This window comes from Pholis gunnellus, assembly GCF_910591455.1.
Source record: "Pholis gunnellus genome assembly, chromosome: 15".
Taxonomy (NCBI): Eukaryota; Metazoa; Chordata; class Actinopteri; order Perciformes; family Pholidae; genus Pholis; species Pholis gunnellus.
Window position 1 is genome coordinate 12,685,718 of NC_136542.1, and position 22,579 is coordinate 12,708,296.

A 22,579-nucleotide genomic window follows, 5' to 3' on the forward strand; every position below is an offset into this window, starting at 1 on the left:
ATTCCTGCCGACAAACTTAGTGAGTTGTTTTTAGGATACAAGCACACACACACACACAAAAAACCACTCTGCTCAGTGGATTCAACCGTTTTTATTTCCCTTTCATGCTTTTAATACAAATTCAACTATACACTTATGTACACGAAATATTATGCTGTCCACATAAACAAGAAAATGGGCAAATGAAATGTCAGCATATCAAGCCGAATATCACTATTCAAACATACAACAAAAACCCCACAATTGTGCAAGATATTAAGACTTTGCTTCAAGATTTTGAGTAAATACAAGGTTGTCAACCACTTGAAAATGTGAGCGCAGACTGACACAATAAAACATTTGAACCAATTTTAAAATTTAAAAGCAGCGTTTGTGAAAAGTCAACATTGATCACAGCTCAAAATAAAATTCTGAAATCTATAACAAATTTGGATAGTCTTCCCATCTGTCATTATTTTGAGGAAGTAACTCTTAGTCACTTAATAGTGCCGATAACAGAACTTTACACAGCTGTAACACATTCAGTTTCTATACTTCTCCTATATTTGCATGAAATGTTAACCATCAGGAATATTTACAGTAAATAAAGCCCACATACAGCACATTATAGACATTAAGGGTCATTACACCTATAACATTAGTGTTTGTTGACACGATTAGACAACTTGTAAACAGAGCTGCTTGAGAATTAAGCAAATGTTGTGCCTCATGAGACAACAGCCTATTTCTTCATTGTTATTTTATATTTAAAACGCTGTTGTCTATCCTAAAACAAATCAAAATCCACATAAAGACATAAAGATGTGGCTTATAATTCATTACTCTTCACACATCCTTGGATTAAACAATGCTGATAACCATGAAGGCACTGTGAGGGAACTGGTTAGCTGACGCAAGCTGAATCGCAGTAGCTCAAATTGCCACAAAATGAACAGTAATGGATTTATACCAGGGCTGTATGTGCACATCTGTGTTCCTCTTCAAAAAAATGCAACTTTCAAAGAAAGTTAAACACATTTTTCAGCTGTTGCTTCTATGCAGTCATGGTTTCAGACAGGTACCATATGGCATATAAGAATTACTCCTCGCCCTGCCTCCATTTCTGAGACTCCTCCTGCCGTGCGTCAGGGTGAATCTGGTTCCTCATTCCACCCAAGACATTGGAGGTGGCTTCTGTGGCCATAATGAGTGGCTTTACGACTGCTGGTGGCAGCTGGCGGAGAACGCCACCCACTGCCCCTGTCATCCCACGCTGTTCATGCTCCCTGGTGGCTGTGTCATAGATGGTCAGTGCTGTGTCTGTGATGCCCTGTGGACGGAAACAAAATCCTCATTAGGGGTTTTTCCATCACTGTAATTGAAGTGAAAACATTGGTCATTTTAGCTTTTGGTGTGTTTACCTCTTTTACTACAGTATAGGCTTTGGCTACACCTTCTCTCAGGTCAACGGGCTGATGAGCCAGTCCGTAATGGGAGAACCGTTTTACCCTCTTTGTGTCTCTCTCATCAGGCACTGGAGACACCATGTCATAGGCCGTTTCAGCTGCTGCCTAAAATGACACACAACAACAGATTCGTCAGATGTCTCATGAATGCATTGGTATTCTGCAGACTTTTTTTAGTAACAGTGGAACGACGACTTTACCTGGATGGTCCGCACCATCCTGTTGGTGAGCTCCAGAGCAGCCATAGCAGTAGAAGTTCCAAAGGAGGCGGTGCCGCGCTGAAACCCGCGGACTATCCGGCCATCTTTCCTGTACTGCTCAATCGGGAGCCAGACCAAGTCCCTGAATCCCTGAACTGAACACAACAAAACAGAACATGCATCTTAAGAACAGGCAATACATTACACGAAAGATACACCTGAATCGGGTGTATTTCTCACACACACACACACACACACACACACACACACACACACACACACACACACACACACACACACACACACACACACACACACACACACACACACACACACACACACACACACACACACACACACACACACACACACACACACACACACACACACACACACACACTGTACTCACCTAGTTGCACCAGAGAGTGAATAGGTCCCACACCACCCAGTAGTCCTGGAAGCTGGTTCTTCTTGATGTCGCTTAGCCACTCGTTTATTGCATAGGAAAACAGCTTATCAACACCCAATAATCTGAAACACAGACAAATATTAGTTTCCTGGGAAAGATATTTGATTCTCTGCAGGTATTACACACTTGATAAAGATAAATCTTTTATTGTTGTGTGTAAAAGAAATGTGCGCTATTACTTGCTGAATCAAAGATATCAAATAATAAGCAACACGGTCTGATGCATCACTCAGATAAACATACCCTTGTCTATAGCACAAGCGCCTCAGCTTCAGCTCTGAACAATTAAGCTGTGTCAACCCGATAATGATCCCCGCAAATGTTCCCTGTAAGAGAGCAGTCGTAAGATCATTCATAAAGCACAAGTGAAATAATGTGGAATTAGTACACATGCCTCTTAGACCATGTACCTGCTCCATTGCAACATGTTTGCCATGGTAATCCAAGCGAATGGGAACCTCAGAGGTAAACCGAAACTCCCTTTTAGAAAAAGCAAATGTTACCAAACACAAACAAGCAATGAAATGATTTCCTCATAAGGGGGTTCCCTTGTTTAGTTATTGAACGCTGACCTGAAAAAGATCGGTTGGTCTGTGAAAGAAGGAGCAGACGCTTCAGTGTCGTTCGCTTCCTCCCGGCCAGATGTGCAGAAACCATTGTGGCTCAAACGTCTCTGAGCAGGCACTGAGATGATTGGAGCCGGGTCCTGGCTGCTGCTGGCGTGCTTGGAGAAACTGCAGGTGATCTCTGGGGCAGCCGCTTTTTTTGTGGAAACACAGACAGCTGCAGAACAAAATAGTATCAGGAGCCAGTATGTTCCAAGTGTCACCGCCCAGGCTCGGTGTGCAAGGCTGTATGTTTGATTCTGTTCGAGTTCAAGGCACTTGTGAATAATGAATTTTTACCTTCTTGAGCAGGCGGTGAGAAAAACTCAACTTCAGTAGCAAGACTTGTGAAGAAGTCCTTCAGGAAGAACAGTGCATCCTTCAAAGAAACAAAAAAACAAGGCTGTCACTTAAATGTTACCGAGGACGCTGATACGCATCTTTGATAAAATCATCCGTACCAAAGACTTTTACCTGATCAATATTGAGGCGAAGGGGCATCAGGGAAACACGCAAACAGCACTCCTGGGGAGCCTGGCCTGACTCAGGACACATGTGCAGCGCCTTAACTGTCAACTAAGACCGAAAGCACACAAGAAGTTACACAAGGCGAAGACGTGACCGCGTTAACGTGAGTGTGTCGCCTTCCTCACCATGTTAGAATGGGCTTTTCTGGGCATTTCCTTGCTAGAATACAAGTAGAGGAACTTGTTCATCTGTGAAGTAGCCAGTCTGTCTCGAATCTCCAAGTCCTGCACAACGAACACCTGTCGGGAGACTGGCTGGTCCGTTGCTGGTCCAGAAGCCACCTGGCCCTGTGGGTACACCTCATGCTGAAATCTCACCTGGGGAGAAGGTCAAAGAAAAGCTGGTAAATGGTGAAGAAATGACTGACGCTATTTAGTTGACCTGTTTGAGAGTGACACAATAGAAATGTATTCCAGGCAAAGAGGAACTGTACTTTGCTGAGCTGTATCTCCATCAGGACGTCAGGGTTCCTTCCTCTTCCACCTCCTGCCCGTCCTGAAGCCTTGGCCTGTCTGACTGGAGTCTGAGCGGGGGAGCTATGGGGTGTAGAGCTGCAAGCAGGAGACAAGGACACAATTTACACACGTCTGTTTCCCTTTGAGCACATTCAAAACCGTGTGTGAACATAGTGACTGGCTCACCCCCGGCTTCTAGCAGGAGAGGCTGTGAAAGTGCCACTCCCAAAGTCTTTCCCTCCATAGAGGTGCCAGATGACAGAGATCTCCTTGATGAGGTAGCGCACCTCTGGGATGGGAAAGTTCATGGCTCCTCGGCTGGAATCGCTTCCGTCTAGAGGCTGACTGAAGTAATCGTTTTTGATTTCCACAGGATCCGAGGTGAGCTGCTTCACCACTGGCTCCTGATCAAGATCCTGAAACACACGTTGCTTTCGGTGAGCCACAGACTTTCAGTATACTTGTGACGTAGCCAGACCTGTGTGAAGGAGTAGATCCTGACCTCTCCTCTGGAACCTGGTGTCTCCAGGATACAAAAGTCGTCCGTCTCTTGAGCCAGGCTCGGGACAGGAGTGATGAGAGGAGAGTGAAGCATGGGGTAAGTGGGGCTTGAATCCTGGTTAAAATTCCCACTCTCATCCGGGAACAAGAAGAGGTCTGAGCGAGGCGGGTCTTGGTCTTGATTACGCTCCTCACATGCACCTATAGATGTGTGCAAAAACAGAAAAATCAAGTTAAGTGATATCATTCATGGAGCTAAAACTTGAATGTTCACTGAACAAAGTCTTCACCATTCTGCTGCAGCCCTGCGGCATGCTGCCCATCAGTCTCCTCCATAGCTTCACTCATCAGATCCTGCAGCATCTGCTGCTCAGTCTCAGCGAGCAACAGGGTCTGAGATGTGGGCCGGCTAGGAAACTCCGCCTGTCCAAAAACATACTCAAAATAAGAACGTACGACCAGAGTGGAGTGGAGTGTTTTTTCAATCCTACTGTAGCTACGTAATATGGGCCTCTTGGTGGCGTCACTGCTGACCTTGGTTCTTTGTGTGGTGCTGCTGTGTTTGGCCTCTGGTTCTGCAGGGGGGAGCAGGTCTCCATAGCTGGCGATGTACTGGATAAGGTTCATGAGGGCAGCACAGGAGTCCGAACACGTTCTGATGTGAATGACGTCGCTGGAGCAGCGCAGCTCAAATCTGGGCTCCGTCTATCACCCGAGAGACAGTGAAACATGACGCACACATTTCTCAACCTTCTATTCGAGAGAAAAACGTTTGAAACATTAAAGTCAGTTAGAGACGGACAGCTCTTACCAACTTTCCATCCACTCCCGGTTTGACAGCTGTGATCCTCAGCTCCAATGTTCCCATGTCTACCACTTGGACATAATCTGTGACAAAAAAAACCAAAAGCAAACGTTGGTCAAAGTGTGCATTTGAACATTTTAAGCAGTTTCTTAATGACATCACTGAAGTCAACTTACCTCGCACTAGATTGACAGAAACAGCATTACTCTTGTCTGAGAGGAACAGAGCCGCTTCGTCCAAAATGATCCTGTGCAGAACACATTATACTCAGCAAAAATAACTCAATTGTAATTACATCGCTCAATGTTGTGTCAGCAAAACCAGAAGCCTGTTCATACCGGAGTGTTGAGGAAGAGTGGTCTAAAGAGACACTGCTGGAGATGCTAAAAGTCTCCACAACCAACAGTGATCTGAGTGGCAGGTAAAGGGGTCTGTGAAGAGAGGAACTGATTAGAATACTGTATTGGCAGCTGAAAACCCTTTTCACTTGTTGTTCTCCTTCTTCTTACTGATTATGTTATACTGTCTTATATGAGGTCTCTATTGCCTTAGAGCTTGTCTCCTTCTGCCTCCTATGAAATCTAGTTTTCGGCTCTCTTGCCAGTCAGCTGGCAAATGTTTTTTATTATTATTGCAATAAAACTACATTTAAAAATTTTAAAAAAGGACAAGCTTGCTTTTTGTGAATTCATCTTTAAAGTGCCCCCACAATACACACACAGATAACTCGTTATTTAGCGGGAGGTCTGATTTACCTGTAGTCTAGAGAGCAGCTCCACAGGTGTAAATGTAGGGTGGTGACAGACGTAGGAGGGGCGTAACCCAACACAGGCTCATCGGAAACATTCAGAAAGTCAACAATCTGTTGATACATGAATTGGCATTAAGATTACAATTGTAATATTCTTGTATTACATTAATGCTCTCTTAACATCTATGTGAAGGCAAAAGAATCAAAGAGGCTGTGAAAGAGTTAGTGAATGAGTAGCTCCACATTGGCCTACCTGGTCATACCAGCCCAGGCTGGGAGAGACCACTCTGTGCTGGAGTGTGGCTCCTCTCACTCCAACAGCAACCAGAAATTCCTAAATGAAAAGGCACAGTGAAGAGAAAACAAAAAAACAAACAAGCTGACTGATATATTTAAACACCAGTTCTGTCAAATAAGGGAAACGTTTACTGAATGCGGTTGAAACAGATGTTACTGCAAAGGTGTGGTTACAGGAATACATCAATAATCAACACATCACCAAGGTGTTTCCCAGTATGTATTCATCATAGAGTGCATATGAAGATGGACAGCATAACAGTGAAGCCAAAACATCTTGATCGCCCCTTAGTAGTTGGCTCCAATATAGTGTAGGTCATAAAGCCTGCACCCTCCATGTTAGCGGATGGGAAATGGACGGGGTGAGTTTGGGTTGGAGCATAGATCAAGAAAAATCATTCATATTGACAATATCCCCATCGACAGGAAGGAAATACTTCAGAAAAGTTCTGCTACACAAATACACATAATCTCTGCCTTTTACTCTTGTGAAATACTCTGTAGTGTCACATCTTTAGGCCACTTAAAGCTATTCAAATGTAACGATCTGAAAATCGTTCTTTGGCTCACAACTCACTGAACTATGCTACACGACTCTGAGATCTGAAGTATATGTCATTTTAGCAATCCTGACAGACAGGGAGTCTATACCGAGGTGATCTAAAGCCGTGCTGCCAGCCAGCGCGGCCTTTTACTTCAGCGATTTGAGTAATCTACCTTGACATTGCGTTCTGCATTCTGTGATGAGATTTTGACAGCAACGGAGACCATGCTGCGGGCCTCGAGACCGATACCCTCCGAGGGTGTTGAGGCTCTCTCAGGGGACGTCTCGGATTGGTAGATGGTTGGCTCTAACCAGTGGGGATGCGTCCTGCACGGCAACTTGACGTCTGAGACAGAGGTGCCTCCATCCACAAGTCCTGAAGAGATTAACAAGAGGGAGACATGCGTATATGAATGACATGACAGTGATGTAGAAACAGCATGGTTATATGGTAGTATACTCTGAATATGTGCAGTTGGTTTACCTTGATGGTACATGCAGATATTACTGGTGTGGAAGCAGATGTAGTGTTGGTCTTTATATCCTTCGTACTGCGTCACACTGAACAACACGGCATTTTTCACCTCCAGCCAGAACTCGCCGTGTTTGTTTTTCAGTAGAGTTTTATCCTCCTTCTGGGAGAAAGATGGAAACTCAGTTCCACGATCCATAAAACACGATACGAGGAACGTTTGAATAAAACCGGGTAAGCGATGACAAAAAGGAGTTTGCTCACCTTAGCATTAGTTTGAAGAGCCACCAGGCCATGATTGACACTGATGATGACAGAGAACAGGCTCTGGGAGGTCTTGCTCTGGGCTTTGGGCTTTTTCTTCTTGCGAGACCTGAGGCCCAGGTCAGACGCAGGACAGTAATAGTGCATGGTCTCCTCTTCTGAGCCACTGTCCTCTGTCAGCACAACACAAAGCACGTCTATGAAGGGACAACTTCCTCGCAGATGTTTCTACTACAATTCTGACTCAATGCACATTCATGGGAAATGGTTTTTTTGTTGTCTCACCCTCGGGACCGGTAGAGCGGAACTGGCTGAAGCTGTCCTTGGAATAAGTGTTGATCAACTGACTGGCGACAGAGAGGCTGACTCCATATGGCATGCTTTCTACCGTCTCCACTGGAGACGGAGCAGTTGGCTCCCACAGCAACAGGTCATTGTTTATCCTAAAATATTGAGAATATACTTTTTACAGCGGTTAAGTATCTTATCATATATTTCATGGGGATGAATACAGTTTTAGTCACTACATTTTGATAGTCCTCTCTTTTTAAACACATGTACACATCTTGTATCGTATCATAAACGTGGTACCTGTTGTGTAGTTTTTCATAAAATGCCTTGCTGGGGAGCATTAATTGCACGTTGGGGAAACACAACTCAAGGATGAAGCGGGAGTTGTTCATGGTTTTTTCCTGGAACTCTGTCATTTCAGCAACATCACCAGGAATGACCATCTGGAGTTCAAAAAAAGAAACCAGCAACACGGGCTTGTCACCATCTGCTCTGTCAACAGGTTAGGCATGCAAAGCACTGCGGATGTCCCGTTTGCATAATGATGCATCTGTCATTACAATATAATGCATCAATCAGAAGATCCCCTCGCTCCTGAATGCAAATGTTCCACCTGCACAAAACCCACCTGCGTTCGACCAATGCTATCATCAGAACTGGAACAACAATTATTTTATTAAGCAAATTTAAAAAGGAACTTTTTCAAATGTGTGGGCTGCAACATTTCTATATGGTTATTGAAGGTTTGTGGTATCTGTGCATTGATAACATGCCTTATAAATGGTCCAAACAGAGCCTTTTGTGATTGACAAGTTGCATAAAGAGAGCAGACTAACATTAAACAATCAGGTGGTATTCATACACCTGGATCATCTCTAAGCAAATACAGTTGCTCTCAGTACTTCAATATTAAGAAATGGACTAATATATATTAGCATTTTTGCTGAGTGTGGCCCATTGGCCATGACATACCTCTTCATTCTCATACATGACCCTTCGTGACGAAAAGGGTGACGGCTCTGGTTTCCCAAAGTCACACACATCCTTCAGTGAATGGGCAGCCCCTTCCTCCTCTTCCTCTTCAAGGGAATGGTCCTCAGCACCCTCGTCATCTTCAGCCGTCACCCGCTCCAGTATCGAGTGGACTGCAGTGGGGTTCATCTTCAGCACAATCCTGCTCACAGAGATTCAACATCACTGAGGGGGTTCCCCTGAATGGACAGAGCAGTCTGTGGTCTGTTTAGATAAACTTACCTCGGCCAATCAAACTTTACACTCTCAGATGTCGTCATGTCTCCATCCATGGTGTGGGACACTCTGAGGAACCGGGCAGCTGGTTGATCCGGCTCCTCCTGAAACTTCCCTATGCAAACAAAAGAATAAAAAGCACTTAAAGAGCAATTCCTCCTATAAAAAAAAAATTAACTTCAGAGGGAACTTTAGACCACATACCAATAAGCTCCCTGAAAGTGAGCTCCATTTTGGTTTGGTCAGGAGAGCTGCCACCCATGAACTCTGTCTTCACTTCCAGGTCTCCCAGCTCCAGGTAAAGTACTTCCTTCTGGAGGGACTTCTTAAACCAAGGGCCCCTCTCCTGATCCGAACGCAGGTCAGGGATGGGGAAGCGGATGGCAAGGCCCAGCAACGGGGCATTGACAGTCAGCGATACGTGACAGTTAGTGGGAGTATGGCTGTCATCAAGGAAGACCTCTGTGAAGGCCTTATGCTGTGAAATTAGTTTGAAGGGACAAAGAATTACAATAAAGATATGTTAGAGAGCATATATATATATATATATGTATAGTAGTTCTTGAGAAGCCCTTGAGAAGCCCTTACCAAGCTGACATGTTTATTATAGGATGTGTACATGTGGGAGGCCATCAGCTCTGTGGTGGCCAGCTTCTGAGGTTGTAGCAAAGAGTTGAGACGGTCCACGATGCTGATGTCCAGCTCAGAGCGCACGGGGCCCAGCTCCACCTGGATCTCAGCCTTCCTAGGAATGGTGCTAAGGCGAACCTGGCCGCCCTGCACGGAGAACCAAAGTGTTGAATGAGTTAAAAGCCGGACAGTGGCACACATGAAGCTTTTGAGTGTTAAGAGTTAGTGTCGTGGTTTCATATTGGACTAATAAGTGCCGTTACCTGAGGGCCCCTGCGCTCAGCCTGTTTGTAAAGTAGGTGAAGGCAGCTGGTAAGAGACGCATCACCACCGGTTGTGGTGTCAAATGTCAGGAGCTGAGGTGTGACAGAGGAAGTAGTGAGTATCACACTTAAATGTCAATCCATGTATAAGGGGTGTTTAACCAACCGAAGCTCAGTGCACTGCCACATGTGCTTAGCTTGGACTTGAAACACTAACCTCAGTGTACTGAATGCCTCTTTGGGAGCCACCAGTGACAGCCTCAGAGGGGAAAAGACACTCCAGAAACTCCATCTGGTCAAGGGAGACGTCAGTGCTGAAAGTCCGCAGGCTGGATCCCTGACAGTGCTCGTAGTTGATCTTTAGGCCCTGGGCCACAAACCTGCAAATATAAGAGCCCAGATCAAAACAGACATAAAACACATACATGCTAAATAAAAGGAATTGGTGAAAAACAAAAGCGCACCTCAGATGGTCATGGGGGCAAGCCTGGTTAAACACTGTCCGGGACTGAAGGAAAGCAGCTGGGGCGAGCTGGCCTGGGCCCACCATGCTGAAGAAGTGCGCAGCCATGGGGCCAAGGGGACTGGGAGCAGCATCCGGTGGTGGCAGCGGGTCGATGTGGAGGACTGAGACGGCAAGGCTGCTCAGTGTCAACCTCAACACCAGCTCTGGCCTTGACTCGTCACCGTGGGTTTTGGATGGATGGGCTGAAATACAACAATGGCACACGAGAGAGCTGCGTGTTGGTATGTTACAACAGATAAAGTTCTAATCAGGAGGATATGCTGATGTGATCTTTGCTTAGAATGAAAACTCCTTTCGCTCTCTTCAGCACATGGCCACAGAGGGACTAGTATTTAATAGTTTAATGTGTTGAAATGATGTATACAGATACATTGTGATACTTACAAGGCTGTCTCAGTAATTTTTGAGAGAATTGTGAATCCCGCGACTGGATGGGAGCTTCATTCGTCTGCCTCTCTCTTTGTTGTGGTACATCCATGTAATCATCCCACAGAGCCTACAAACACAGACACACGGTTCATTTGGGAGAATTTGACCACACAAACTAAAAACGCCCGCAAGTCAAATACCTCCTAATTTTGTCAGTATGATGATTCAATTACATTTTATTGCTATTTGCTGAGGTGAAGACTTACTGTTGCAGACGGAGATTCTCCTGGTGAGGCGGAGTAGTTGCTATTGAGTGACAAATCCAAGTCAACGGTGGGCGGTTCACCCAGAGGAGGAAGGGATGACAAGCTGTGAGACATGTCCATGTCTGCCATGGAGAAGAACACGTCATCTACACCAACCACAGAGGGGTTTTAAAAAGGAAAGAACACATTCAGTTAGATAGATGCAACCACAACATCTGGTTTCTCTGAAAGGTCAAGGGTTAGAGGATGGTGTTTCATTCCAACCTCGACTTGACACCGTTCTGGTGGTCTGGCTCTCAAAGAGGTCGGGGTCTGTTCCTAGCGCAGCGGTATCCTTCTTCAGACAGCGGTTCAGTTCCATATGGAGACGATACTCATCCTCTTGCTGCATGGGTCTGCTCTTTCTATCCTTCGCCCATTCCTGCGCACCTTCACAAAAAGAATAGGAAATCCTCTATTCACTCTACTTCTAAGTAACTCATTTGGGGACAGTATTACCCTGTTTGATTGAAATGTTGCCTCTCATCTACCAACAGAGAGGAGGCTCACCTCCTCCAGAAAAAGCTCCACACAAGTCCAGAAGAAGATGAACTTGCCGTGGGGACAGAAGAATGAGAAGTGTATCAATATGTCCGACAACATCCAGCTGAAAAGCAAAGCACGTAAAACACTCTGGTTAATAGAAATCACCCCAAGTTCATAATATTGACTGTTGAAATAATCCGGATTTGTTTGCTTATAGTATTTTGTAATTAAGAAACGCTTAATGTACCTTTGCTCCAGGCATCGCCAAGTTGTTTTTCAGAGTGAGGGACAACTCGATTTTACCACAGAGGCTCCCGACCTGCACCGGTTCAAAGGGTGTCGTAGAGGATAACGGCTCTGTAAACTGAGGATGAGGCTCAGATATGATTTTAGGATTCCAGCTAGGGGAAAGCTTTGGCTCAGTTTCCTGCAAAATAAAAGATATATTTTAAAAAGGCTGACACACGCATGCATATATAGACTTTCCTGCAAAATGTCAAAGACTCGCTACACTAACCGCTGGAGTGGGTGAAGATTTACAGCCAGCACGGGACACATCTGAGAACTCATCCCAAAATACAGTGATTCCTTCCATCTGCAGGTTTTTATGTGCAAATGTCGTTGGCTGATGCACATTCACACTTGAAGTCTCCTCGCCTGTTTCATCGCAGTAAACAATCCTGAAAGCAACCGCAGAACACAATTAGTTTGATCAGGACCTGCAGTGAAAACTATTGCATCGCATGCACTACATAATGGGGACATCTTCCATACATATAGCTGCAACCATTTTACTATCCACAACTCAATAAAAAAAAATATTCAATAGTATTTTATCTTGCTCCCCTTCCTTTCTGAATGATGATTGATTTAAGAAATTAAAATTGATAATGGACGGAGGCTTTTAACTAAATTCTGATGTTGGAAAATATGTTGTGATAGGTTAATGTAATATTTTGGAAACTGTCTGGTTTTCCAGGATGTCCAAACTTACTTTTTGATTCGAATCTCAAGGGCGATCCCAGTTTTAGAATTTTCTGGAATGTGTTCGACTCTGAGAACAGTATCCAAAAATGTCACTTTAACTCTTCTCAGAACTGCAAGGTAGGAAATGTAAAAGAAATTACTTTACACAATTCTAGGTTGGTTAACTTCTTTAAAATGTTGCTCAACAGTATCGACTTATCGTACCTGTCTCTATCGTTTCTGCAAACTTCTCTAACCCCTCAAAAGGCTGGAAGCTCTCTCCCATATCGTCGGTGAGTTTCTGGCTGAGACATTCTTTGGCAAGTTGCATGCTGCTCGTCATGAAACTGGACCAGTACATGGGCTCAGTGCCAGATGCTGGAGGGACAGTTATTGGCTTTTCAGTAAAATCAGTTGTCAACTTTTTTAACAGAATGATGATACATTTCCATCCAACACCTTTTTGAAAGATGGTGTTCAAGTGGCACGCAATGCAGCTTCTCCTTACCCACTCTTGGTCTTGGTCTGAGCACCATCTCCAAACCTTTGACCTCTAGGGCACAGTTTTCGTGCAGTAGGGCCGCCCATGGAACGGTTAGAGAAATTGTCTGGATGAACCCTGCGATGACCTCAAAAGGGGCATCTGCCGTCTCTAGGAGTTCATTGAGTGACTGAGGAACAAGAAATAATGTTGAAGCGTTCATACAGATTCTGTGTTTGAATCAAATAAATTCATCGGTTGTATTTCCTGCCACAAAGGTAACACTAGACATACCCATTTATCCAATGGCACTTGTGCAAGTGATCCGGTGCCTTGATAGAGGTCTAAACTGAGCTGATCCAAGCTCAGCTTCTCCTGCAGAAAGTTACCAAGGTACCGATGCAGGAGGTATCTACAGGCCCGCTTCTTGATGGACTCCGAAAATGGCCACGGCATCTTAACTCAATGGGTGAACAGTACACAGCTAATGACTGGGGATCTCGAGGCAACCGGAATGCTATAGCAACTCGGACCACTATGAATGAATCACTGGTGTTACAGTTGTGTCATCCTGTCGACTTAAAGACATTAAGAAATCTGGAGCTCCAACACCTTTCACATCCCAAGATTGGGGACACTCCGCAGGATGTGTTGACACTCGGGGATGTGTGTGGGCATTGGTCAGACTCCAGTTTGCGGCTCCTATTGAGAGACAGAAATAAGGTTCCAGCTTTTGTAATTTGACACTTGACACAACATGGGAGTTGACACACAATGTTTACAGCACAGACGAAAACAACAAGCTTCGGGAATGCGTCAGTTTAAGACAGACACGGTTTTAAATGTATCCTGAGGAGCACTATAATGTAAGTGCAGCATTAAATCACCACAACGTCAACACAACGTCTAAGCACACGTTTACCCCCATTCCAGAGCCAGTGTAAATAAGACAAACGCGGTTGCGAAATGACTGTTTGAATGCCACAGACGTGCCAGTCAATAGCTGCCCGTAGCTGTGGTCACTTGAACAAGGCTGGTATCGTAGTTAAGACACGGGTGTAGCGCTAGCTAGACAAAGACATGTCATTTAAGCTACCTAGCCGGCTAGCAAGACTAGCGACATTAGCTAGCCGCTGAACCACTCCTGTGAGGCAACATTAGCATAGCCGGCTAACGTCAGGCTACAGACTGTAACGGTGCATGGCTGCTAGATGGCTCGCTAACCCTAAAATCAAACACTTACTAAGTTATCTTCCCAGAGTGAGGTGTACGCTAACACAAACCACTTCACAGACACACACCAGAGCAATACGCCAACACACACAAGTCAACGAACACAGCGGAATGTATTAGTGCAGCTGGTGAGTTACCTTCTGTCTGAGTTGTTTACAAACACTTTCATGACTCCGCACCAATTGAGCCTCCGTCGGGATGGGATTAGGAAATGACGTCATAACATGGCGGCTCTGTGTGGACCTCTGGACGGGCAGTTGGGTCAACATTTATTTTAGGTCGTTATTTTAGAACGCTGAGCGGTTGAACTAGAAACAGAGCGTGCGTTAATGTTACCTCAGTCTCCGGTTATCCACGCATTTGCAGCTCAACGGTTAGTCACGGATCTAACGTGAGGTGACGCTCATTTGACGGAACCCTCTCTAAAGAGCTCGAGCCCCGGACGGTTCCACGAGCCCGGAAGAACAAATCCAACGAGGAGGTGAGAAAAACGAACGCACTTTGGTGAGAAATGACTTTTATAACGTATTCAGATCAGTCGTGTGATTACCGTATTTAAAATGCAAACTGGTTAAATAGAGCTAAAGGGATTTAAATACGTGTATAGCCCACAGAGCGGTCAGCTGCTTTGCTACCGTTAGTTTTCTCAGAGTTCAGCTACAGTAGATTAGTCTTCCTAACTAACGTGTTATGAATTCGCCTAATTTGCATTTTAATTTGCATGAAACTCACACATTGAATAGCAGCTGTCTGCATGAACAGTATATACCAGATATATTTATCCTCATCCAGCTACACAACCATGCTCCTCAAAGTCCTCAAGATGTCGCTGTTCTTCATTGTACATTTATAAAATATTTAAAATCAGCTCCACCTCGACCAACTACAACGATATAATGCAACGCGGTCATTAATGCAACTGTAATAATATTCCAGTAATACAATAATATAACGTTAACGGCATTTTTCTGCATTAAACTGCATTAATAATAGTTTAAACTTAATGCAGTGCTTGCAATCAATTATTATGTCTTCGTTATATTGCTGCTTTAACTGAAGTGAAGGATCTAATACATCCTCCACTTCTGAATGGAGGCATATGTGCCAAATAGGTCTTCAACTATATCGTTCAATATGTTGCTTCTTTGACTAGCTCGATAACAGCATCATGGGTTCAGTCTAGAATATGTGAGAAATAACAGACGTCTATTTATATCTCTGTCTAATTCTAAGTGACCTTACTAGCACTGTGTGTTGGTTTAACATAACCCACATCAGACATATATCAAAAAGGTAGCAGGGAGAGGTTACGTAAAGGTTGCTGCGTGTCTAACATTCAGTGGTTACAAGGTCTCAGTGCCCATAAAGGCATCCATCCAAACGAATGAACGATGACACAGGTTACAGCTGTCATGCAGGAAAAGGGGCTCATACAGGAATGCACAACCCAATGCTCCTTGACATAAATGGGGCAACAAATGTATGCAACTTGTTTAACAAAAATGCACCGGTGCATTTAGCAGCCTTTTACATTCAGAGTGATCTTCAATGAGTGAAGCATTTGCAGGATGAAATTTAAAAAAAAACAGAGCCAACTCATCATTTGGAAGCACCGGAGACAACATTAGTCTTCCTCTTAGTTAACACATTGGACTTTTTGAATATCCGGTGCTCTGATAAATCATGGCTATACCATGCAGGGACCAACTAAACCTGTTTGGAAGGATGAAGTGTTTCACACACTATCTATTTTGGGAATACCCATTTTATCTTGCACTTGTGTAATGTTATCTCACTGGTGCAACTACATTTAGTTTAGGAAGTTAATGACATTTTAGTGGGTCCAACTTGGTAGTTGAGTTCCTAATTTCAGTTGGTGTAACCTTTGCTCGCCCAACTAGGCCACACATAGAGGATCTTAAGTGTTAAAAATAGTCCACCTTGCACTTCTAATAAAAAAAAAGATCACAGAACAGTCAGATGCTTGCTTGTTTCAGTTCTGCTTTTTTTATTTAAATAATGAGCCTTTAGGAAACACGTGAATCATAACCCTTTTTTTGCAATGCTGCTTAAAGCTGTTTTATGACCATATTATACTGGTGTATTTTATTTTAACTACCATCTCATGATAGATAACTATTGACAGGTAGTCCAATGAATGTAGTTTGTTTCATGGCAGTAAAGAGCTGCTTGTTCTGACACAGTCCCAGTAAACTGCAGGGTTTCTCAAGTGCCCTCAGTGATTGTGGACATGGAGAACTCTTTCTATCATTGTGCCAGTCAGCAAGTTTTAACAGCATACAGTAACATCTGAGCTTCAGCTGAGTCCGCCAATAATGTTGTTGTTCTGTAACAGGGGGATGGAGATAAACTGCCAGCCCGAGGAATCCGTCGGCTCTTCCTTTGACGAGGACTGTGCTGTGCTCGGCCGCGTCAAGGACATGAGTTTGGAGGCAGAGGCGGTGGTAAATGACGTCCTTTTTGCCGTTGCCGAAATGCACGTGTCACAAAGTCTCAGCAGCGCGTCAGATGTGGCCTACATAAACGTGGAAACACGGGAGGGAAACCAGTATTGTCTGGAGCTCACAGAGTCGGGATTAAGGGTAAGACGCACGGAGCGTGAAGCACAGTGATTTCTTGTTTTATTCCTCACTGTATGCATGTTTTACAATGAATCACTTCTCCAAACAGGTGGTGGGCTATGCCTTCAATCAAGTGGACGAGGATTTAGACACCCAGTATCACGAGACTGTTTACTCCCTTCTCGACAAGCTGAGTCCCGGCTACAGAGAAGCCTTTGGGAACGCTTTGCTCCAGCGGCTCGAGAGGCTGAAGCAAAGCGGACATTAAAAAGGACCAAGTTGAAGAAGTGGAACAGAGGTTGATGATGTGGGTGTATTTGGATATATGAACCAAGTCTGGTGAAATATTATAGCTTATGTGACATCAACCTGCCTAGCTACCACTACAGTAAGGCTTACCCTGGTCTATCAACTCTGCTTTGTTCTGACTCTTCCATATCATTGAATGACGTCATGTTGCTTGGTGGTATTGGCTGTATGGGGTCTGTTGAAACATTGTGTTGACTTTACTGTGGAAAGATTGTCCAACTTGCACAATACAATTGTGTAACGGTGCACACTGTTTGAGAATCCTGCACACTCATCAGAATGGTCTGAGAAAGAAGCAGGTTATGATTGATAGATCCAGTTGGTTGCACTAAAACTGACCTGACATCTGCTCAAACATACTAACTAGTTCTTATTGAGCAGGTGAAAGTGAAAGAACCAAAGCTATATACTGCCTTAATGACCGATTAATGCTATTTTGTGGGGCTGACAGTTCACATGGATAACTAGGTCAGAAACCTTTTGAAAGGTTTATACTATCTCAATTATCAAGTTAATTTAGTTTGAATGGTATTTTTCTCCATACTGCATTGAAACAAGCTTGCATTTCAAGTTTTGCTGTAATGGTGATCACTGTATAAGTTATATATATATGTTGTAGTTTCTCAAATGTGATAATGCACAGCATTTGTTTCATATGTCCTTCAGTGTTAAGAAATCCATTTTTAGAAAGTCATTCCTTGCTGCTGGCCTTTGCTCAGAACAATAAATTCTGGGAATTAAATTCGTCTTCATTTTTACTATCTACAAATGTCTCACAGAAGACAAACCAAGGCTGAGCAGCTGAGTTTTAAAACAAAAGGTTTCTTCACTACTGCGTCATCAAGTGCTGATTTTGGGGAAATTTAGTTAAAGTTCGCCTACATTTTTGGATGAAGTGTCTCACAAGTACATTCGATAAGTTGACAATTGCCGTAATGGTCCTTTTAGAACAAATTTGACTAAATAAATTCTCAACTCAAATGTTAGTCCATATCAGTCACACTATGCAACTTTGGTACACATTAGATTTCTTTATTTCATTTACACTATCCAATTACATATATCTATTAGTACAAGGTCAGTAAGAAACAATACAAAAGTTATAGTAAAGAAAAATACAGAAGGTACCTTTTCTGACTACACAGCAGCCAGTAAGACAAGACAATTGCACTGCAGTGGAAGTGGTTCAGGATCATTCACAAACATTAACTGTATTGCATCACATCCACTTCCCTTAAAATCGACTGTTAGGAAGGTCACTGCAAAAATCACCCGTTTATTTGTTTCAGCAGGAGTCAAAATGTGTGAGTGCAGCAAAGTCTTGCAAACCAGTGAAAAAACATACATCTTAAAAATCAATTTGACGGATGAATAAAATTAGATCATAACTAGAATCAATCATTCTGCTGATTTCTACTCATAGCTGAATCCCTTTTTTAAAAATATATATTGTGAGAGGTACTTTAGCTAGCTTAGCTCACACAATGTGAACTGGGAACCGAATGCAGAAGAGGTCTTTTTGGTTGTCATCTTTCAGTTCCCACTCCACGACCAGCTTTATCTAGAAATACAGAAGAGGGATCAGTGAAGAGATATATAGATATATATAAAAACACACACACAAGTTTTGAAGAAGTGACAGATGTAATCGGTAGAACGAAAGGACATTTTTACTTAGAAATTTGGCGACATTGAAAGAACACCCGTTTGAAAAGGTTTGTTGCCGATGTAACGAGTAGTACTTACTGTAGGGTACACAGACTTCACAGGAAGAGAGTTCAGATAGTGATACTTCTGCTGCTTCTGGATGGGACACTGGATTCCAGACTTGCAGCCATCTTCAATGGGAATGGGGAAGGGGACGGGAACTCCAGCAATGATGCCATGAACCACCGCTTTGCTTGACTGGCTCTCCACAGCTACAACAGACAACGCATGACTGAGATCAAAAAGTAAAAAAAAAATAAATCCTATTCATTTATGTTCTGACTGTCGGGTGAAGTATTTTAAAGAAAGCCCCCTTACCACTGTCGAATGTCACATTGACACTGTAGGACTGTCCTCTGTGTAGTGGACACGGCTGAACGTCACAAGGGCTAATGTCCACTATGGACACTTTACCAGAAGAGGAGCCTAAAGAGAAACAAGGGGAAAATAAAAATGTCTTAAAAAAAAACAATAAGTAGACCTAAGCATACAAAAGGGGAAATCAACTACCAATATCCAGGAGCTCAGTCTCAATATACTTTTGCACAAGCTGCCAAAAAAATAAAAATAAAAATCAGGAACTTACAAACAGAATTATAACTAAACAAAATTGTCTGCTGATTAATATAATCTAAAGTGAAGCTTGTCAGCTTATTCATTTTTGGTGTTTGGCCACTCAGCTAGATCTCTGCTGTGGCTCAGGAGGAAGATGTCCAAAGTGTGAAAAGATAACCCTGATGTGATCAGAGTCTCATGACAGACATTGTTGCATCATGGGAAACGTAGCATCTGGCATCGTTTTTGGAAGTCCACTCAAGAGATTAAACGTTTCTTTCTTGGACTCTGCTGCGTCTTTCTTTTACTTTGTGAGTCCTCTCTTTTTAGAAGTGCTATACAAAATCACTTCTAGATGGAGTGACAGCTCTGATCACTCAGGAAACTCCTAATTAATCACCGAATATAAACAAAACAAAATGAGCACATGAGAGTTGTTCATGTGCACTTGTCCACAGGACAGATGTGCCCAGACATGAAACTGTCAGTCAAAGAAACAATGGAACTATTGATGGAACATTAATAAAAAATTCTGATAATTAAACCTTAATGACTAAAGGATGGACAAAACAAGCATTTAAAAATAAGTCACCTCTGTATTCTGGTAAACTTAAACATTTTAGAATTATAACAGGACAGCAACGGATTTCTTCACTCCCTTTTAGGATTGCGTAACAGTAATTAAAAGTCAGAAGACTAGTAAATCTAACGTTTGTCATTGAAATGAGTGAAGTGAAACTTACCGCAGTCAATGAATTTCACTGGCTCCGCACAGGTGAGTCCCATTAAGCACAACAAAACGACAAAGCGAGTCGGGACATCCATGTTTATTTCCTAAAAAAACAAACATGAATCGAAGAAATGGTCATTACGTAATAGAAAAGTAAACCTCACCAGACGCCAGTGACTTTGTGTTTGTTTCCTCAAATGTTCCGAGTGTAGCAGTGATTATAGAGTTTAACAAAGAACACGTACTCTTCCACTACCTGGCACCAAGAATAACTACACAATCATAATAGCCTTCTAATAAGCATAGCACAAGGACGTATAAGAAGCAATGAATGAAGACACTGTACCTTTGAAGCGCTTTTTTCAGTTTCCGAAGTGAGGACGACAACCGCCGAGCACCTTTTATTTCCGTGTATCACGAGATCGAAGTAACGCCTATTTAGCATACAATGCTATTCATTTATATGAAGGTTTTATGCCCGTAAATAGGTCTGCCAGGAAACCTCTCCCCGTTAAGACTCCGCCTCATGCGATATAATTGGCAGATCAAAATCTCAAGCGGTACACAAACCATAAACTGTAAAAACGAACCCAGTCATCTTTTACCTAAACCTAAATATAAACATCTGATTGGTGGATAATGGGCATCAATTCAGGGAGATCTGTGCCTGCGAGGCAAGCCATGGTATCGAAAAGCTCCAAAGCCAGACACAAACATGTTTTCTTCTTCTTTTGATTGGCAGTTAAACTGACGAATCAAACGACCGTATTGTACGAATCTGGGCGTATCTATTTGCCAGACAATCCTTTCAGCCAATAAAGTTGCAATCTGCCCCTCGTCGTAGGCTGGGGGACGTAACCTACCTACATTTGTTATGGAAGATGTCATTCGTGAGAGCAGCTATGATAACTGCGTCAAAGTCAACAGTATTGAACCTTGCTAGGTAACGCTTATTTGTATTATCGTAGACACCAGTAACTATCATGATCTGTAAACAGTCTATCTGCGGGGAGAAAAATAGCTGTGTGTTGAATTATTGTTATTATTGTTGTTAGCTAGCTAGCCGTTAGCGCTACCGTTAAGTAACTAGCTAGCCCCAGGGCTAGCGGGGCTACTAGTCCTGCTGCTGTCGTGCAATCTGATCTTAACATAACGTCTTTTTTTATTTTGCAGGGCATCAACTCTTTTGTCCAACCACAATGTGAGCCAACAGTTACACCGGCTTCCTCAAAATCACCTGCCCCTTTACACAACGGCGCTTCACCGCTTCAGCAGTGCCTCAACCCAGCAGATGCCACCGGGGTCAGAACCATCTGAAGACACAGTACAGCTCACTGAGTCATGTGTGAAGGTGTGACATGTCCACCATTAAGCATCATACTGTCATGTCTGATAATCCAAATATTTAATTAATCCCCCATCTGAGTGAAGTGTTATTTGTCAACATAGGTATCTGATAAGTGATTATGGACCATGCTAACATGCATTGCCATGTAGCCACCGTGTCAATCAATGTGTTGGATTGTTATTTCATGCTCTGCACCTCATTCATTATGATCCTGTCCCCCCTTTAACACAGAGACTAGGGGAAATCATGGAGAAGGGCGATTATCTGAGAATACATGTGGAGGGAGGAGGCTGCTCCGGGTTCCAGTACAAGTTTACTGTTGACAATAACAAGAATGAAGACGACAGGTAAACTGCCACAAACACATTTTTGAAGTTGTTGTTTCTCACCGGTCTCATTGTGTCCTCATTGTGTCTTATAATCTCTGTTCCCTCCTGCGTCCACGCTGCTCTGCTATCAGGGTGTTTGAGCAGGGAGGAGTGGGCATCATTGTGGACCAGGACAGCCTGGAGTTTGTGAAAGGAGCCACTCTGGACTTCACCCAGGAGCTGATCCGCTCCACCTTCCTTGTGCTCAAGAATCCTCAAGCCGATAATGGCTGCTCCTGTGGAAGCTCCTTCTCTGTCAAACTATGACCCTGCGTCAATGTTACTTGATACCCTGCTTTACCAGTTTGTGTACAAAACACAATTAAATATCATAGACACGTTTTAACTTCTGGTGTTGTAGGTGTGAAACAATTAAACTGAGTGAAATGATGGGGTATCTATTGATCATTGTGCTGTTTTGCAGATAGTGACAGTCGTTGCTCATTGATAGCTGAGTTCACAACATTCAGCTGTAATCATCATGTATTCAATTCACAACTAAAGCTCAATTGAGGCGTTTGAGTCTGCAGTGCTTAGATTTGCCCTGGGTGTAAAATATGTAAATAGACTAAATCTATAATTGCAGAGAGCTAAGCTATATTGTATTTGTGCCATCTAAAATAAAATTGAGTGAATTTCAAATATTTATATCTTCAGTCTGTTAAATTTTTATTATATGCAGATTGTGTGTTATATAGTTTATTACACTTTCATTATTACATTAGAGGAATGAAAGGGAACCCAGGAAATGTCTCTATTCATTGATAGTTGATGAAAGGTTAGTCGCACTGATCGTTTCATTGAAAGTGTTACTTCGTCAGCATTATTAATTGGTCTGGATTCATT

General features: G+C 43.2%; 4 protein-coding genes across 5 annotated transcripts; 2 read left to right on the forward strand and 2 right to left on the reverse strand.

Annotated features, from left to right (window-relative positions):
- Positions 1-83: 83 nt before the first annotated feature.
- Positions 84-14,308, reverse strand: atg2b (autophagy related 2B). Its single transcript, XM_079174428.1, has 43 exons — positions 14,272-14,308; positions 13,196-13,603; positions 12,929-13,091; positions 12,646-12,798; positions 12,449-12,551; positions 11,972-12,134; positions 11,702-11,881; positions 11,479-11,575; positions 11,194-11,358; positions 10,930-11,075; positions 10,679-10,790; positions 10,233-10,476; positions 9,986-10,148; positions 9,769-9,861; positions 9,464-9,652; positions 9,080-9,353; positions 8,882-8,990; positions 8,600-8,801; positions 7,928-8,070; positions 7,622-7,779; positions 7,337-7,509; positions 7,085-7,235; positions 6,774-6,976; positions 6,013-6,093; positions 5,764-5,870; positions 5,347-5,439; positions 5,185-5,255; positions 5,015-5,091; positions 4,738-4,908; positions 4,494-4,626; positions 4,205-4,404; positions 3,889-4,118; positions 3,681-3,798; positions 3,373-3,564; positions 3,194-3,295; positions 3,020-3,098; positions 2,687-2,897; positions 2,525-2,594; positions 2,358-2,440; positions 2,055-2,176; positions 1,646-1,800; positions 1,401-1,550; positions 84-1,309 (listed from the first exon to the last, which is right to left on the reverse strand). The coding sequence occupies exons 2-43, from the start codon at positions 13,355-13,357 to the stop codon at positions 1,079-1,081; spliced, it is 6,222 nt and encodes a 2,073-aa protein (XP_079030554.1). The 5' UTR covers positions 13,358-13,603; positions 14,272-14,308; the 3' UTR covers positions 84-1,078.
- A 58-nt stretch (positions 14,309-14,366) lies between these two features.
- Positions 14,367-17,728, forward strand: gskip (gsk3b interacting protein). Of its 2 annotated transcripts, none has more exons than XM_079174429.1 (3): positions 14,367-14,638; positions 16,491-16,737; positions 16,826-17,728. In XM_079174429.1, the coding sequence occupies exons 2-3, from the start codon at positions 16,495-16,497 to the stop codon at positions 16,982-16,984; spliced, it is 402 nt and encodes a 133-aa protein (XP_079030555.1). In that variant the 5' UTR covers positions 14,367-14,638; positions 16,491-16,494; the 3' UTR covers positions 16,985-17,728. The 2 variants fall into 2 exon arrangements, with proteins under 2 accessions (XP_079030555.1, XP_079030556.1); XM_079174430.1 differs by having other exon boundaries at positions 14,367-14,615.
- Positions 17,729-18,043: 315 nt separating this feature from the next.
- Positions 18,044-20,496, reverse strand: LOC306707030 (NPC intracellular cholesterol transporter 2-like). The gene is made up of 5 exons (XM_079174307.1): positions 20,364-20,496; positions 20,031-20,121; positions 19,051-19,158; positions 18,772-18,944; positions 18,044-18,586 (listed from the first exon to the last, which is right to left on the reverse strand). The coding sequence occupies exons 1-5, from the start codon at positions 20,460-20,462 to the stop codon at positions 18,503-18,505; spliced, it is 555 nt and encodes a 184-aa protein (XP_079030433.1). The 5' UTR covers positions 20,463-20,496; the 3' UTR covers positions 18,044-18,502.
- Positions 20,497-20,892: 396 nt separating this feature from the next.
- On the forward strand, positions 20,893-22,370 carry isca2 (iron-sulfur cluster assembly 2). Its single transcript, XM_079175415.1, has 4 exons — positions 20,893-20,960; positions 21,191-21,368; positions 21,597-21,712; positions 21,826-22,370. Exons 1-4 carry the CDS (start codon positions 20,899-20,901, stop codon positions 21,998-22,000), a joined length of 531 nt encoding a protein of 176 aa, XP_079031541.1. The 5' UTR covers positions 20,893-20,898; the 3' UTR covers positions 22,001-22,370.
- Positions 22,371-22,579: the final 209 nt, after the last annotated feature.

Coding starts and splice junctions, on each gene's coding strand:
- atg2b (XM_079174428.1), bottom strand. CDS start 13,357: ATGCCGTGGCCATTTTCGGAGTCCATCAAGAAGCGGGCCTGTAGATAC. Junction 7,780..7,927: donor TATGAAAAACTACACAACAG/GTACCACGTTTA, acceptor TCAATATTTTAG/GATAAACAATGACCTGTTGC. Junction 3,296..3,372: donor GAAAAGCCCATTCTAACATG/GTGAGGAAGGCG, acceptor TTTCGGTCTTAG/TTGACAGTTAAGGCGCTGCA.
- gskip (XM_079174429.1), top strand. CDS start 16,495: ATGGAGATAAACTGCCAGCCCGAGGAATCCGTCGGCTCTTCCTTTGAC. Junction 16,738..16,825: donor TCACAGAGTCGGGATTAAGG/GTAAGACGCACG, acceptor TTCTCCAAACAG/GTGGTGGGCTATGCCTTCAA.
- LOC306707030 (XM_079174307.1), bottom strand. CDS start 20,462: ATGCTAAATAGGCGTTACTTCGATCTCGTGATACACGGAAATAAAAGG. Junction 20,122..20,363: donor CTGAAAAAAGCGCTTCAAAG/GTACAGTGTCTT, acceptor TTGTTTTTTTAG/GAAATAAACATGGATGTCCC. Junction 19,159..20,030: donor AGTGAAATTCATTGACTGCG/GTAAGTTTCACT, acceptor GTTTCTCTTTAG/GCTCCTCTTCTGGTAAAGTG.
- isca2 (XM_079175415.1), top strand. CDS start 20,899: ATGTCATTCGTGAGAGCAGCTATGATAACTGCGTCAAAGTCAACAGTA. Junction 20,961..21,190: donor ACAGTATTGAACCTTGCTAG/GTAACGCTTATT, acceptor TTTATTTTGCAG/GGCATCAACTCTTTTGTCCA. Junction 21,369..21,596: donor TCACTGAGTCATGTGTGAAG/GTGTGACATGTC, acceptor CCTTTAACACAG/AGACTAGGGGAAATCATGGA.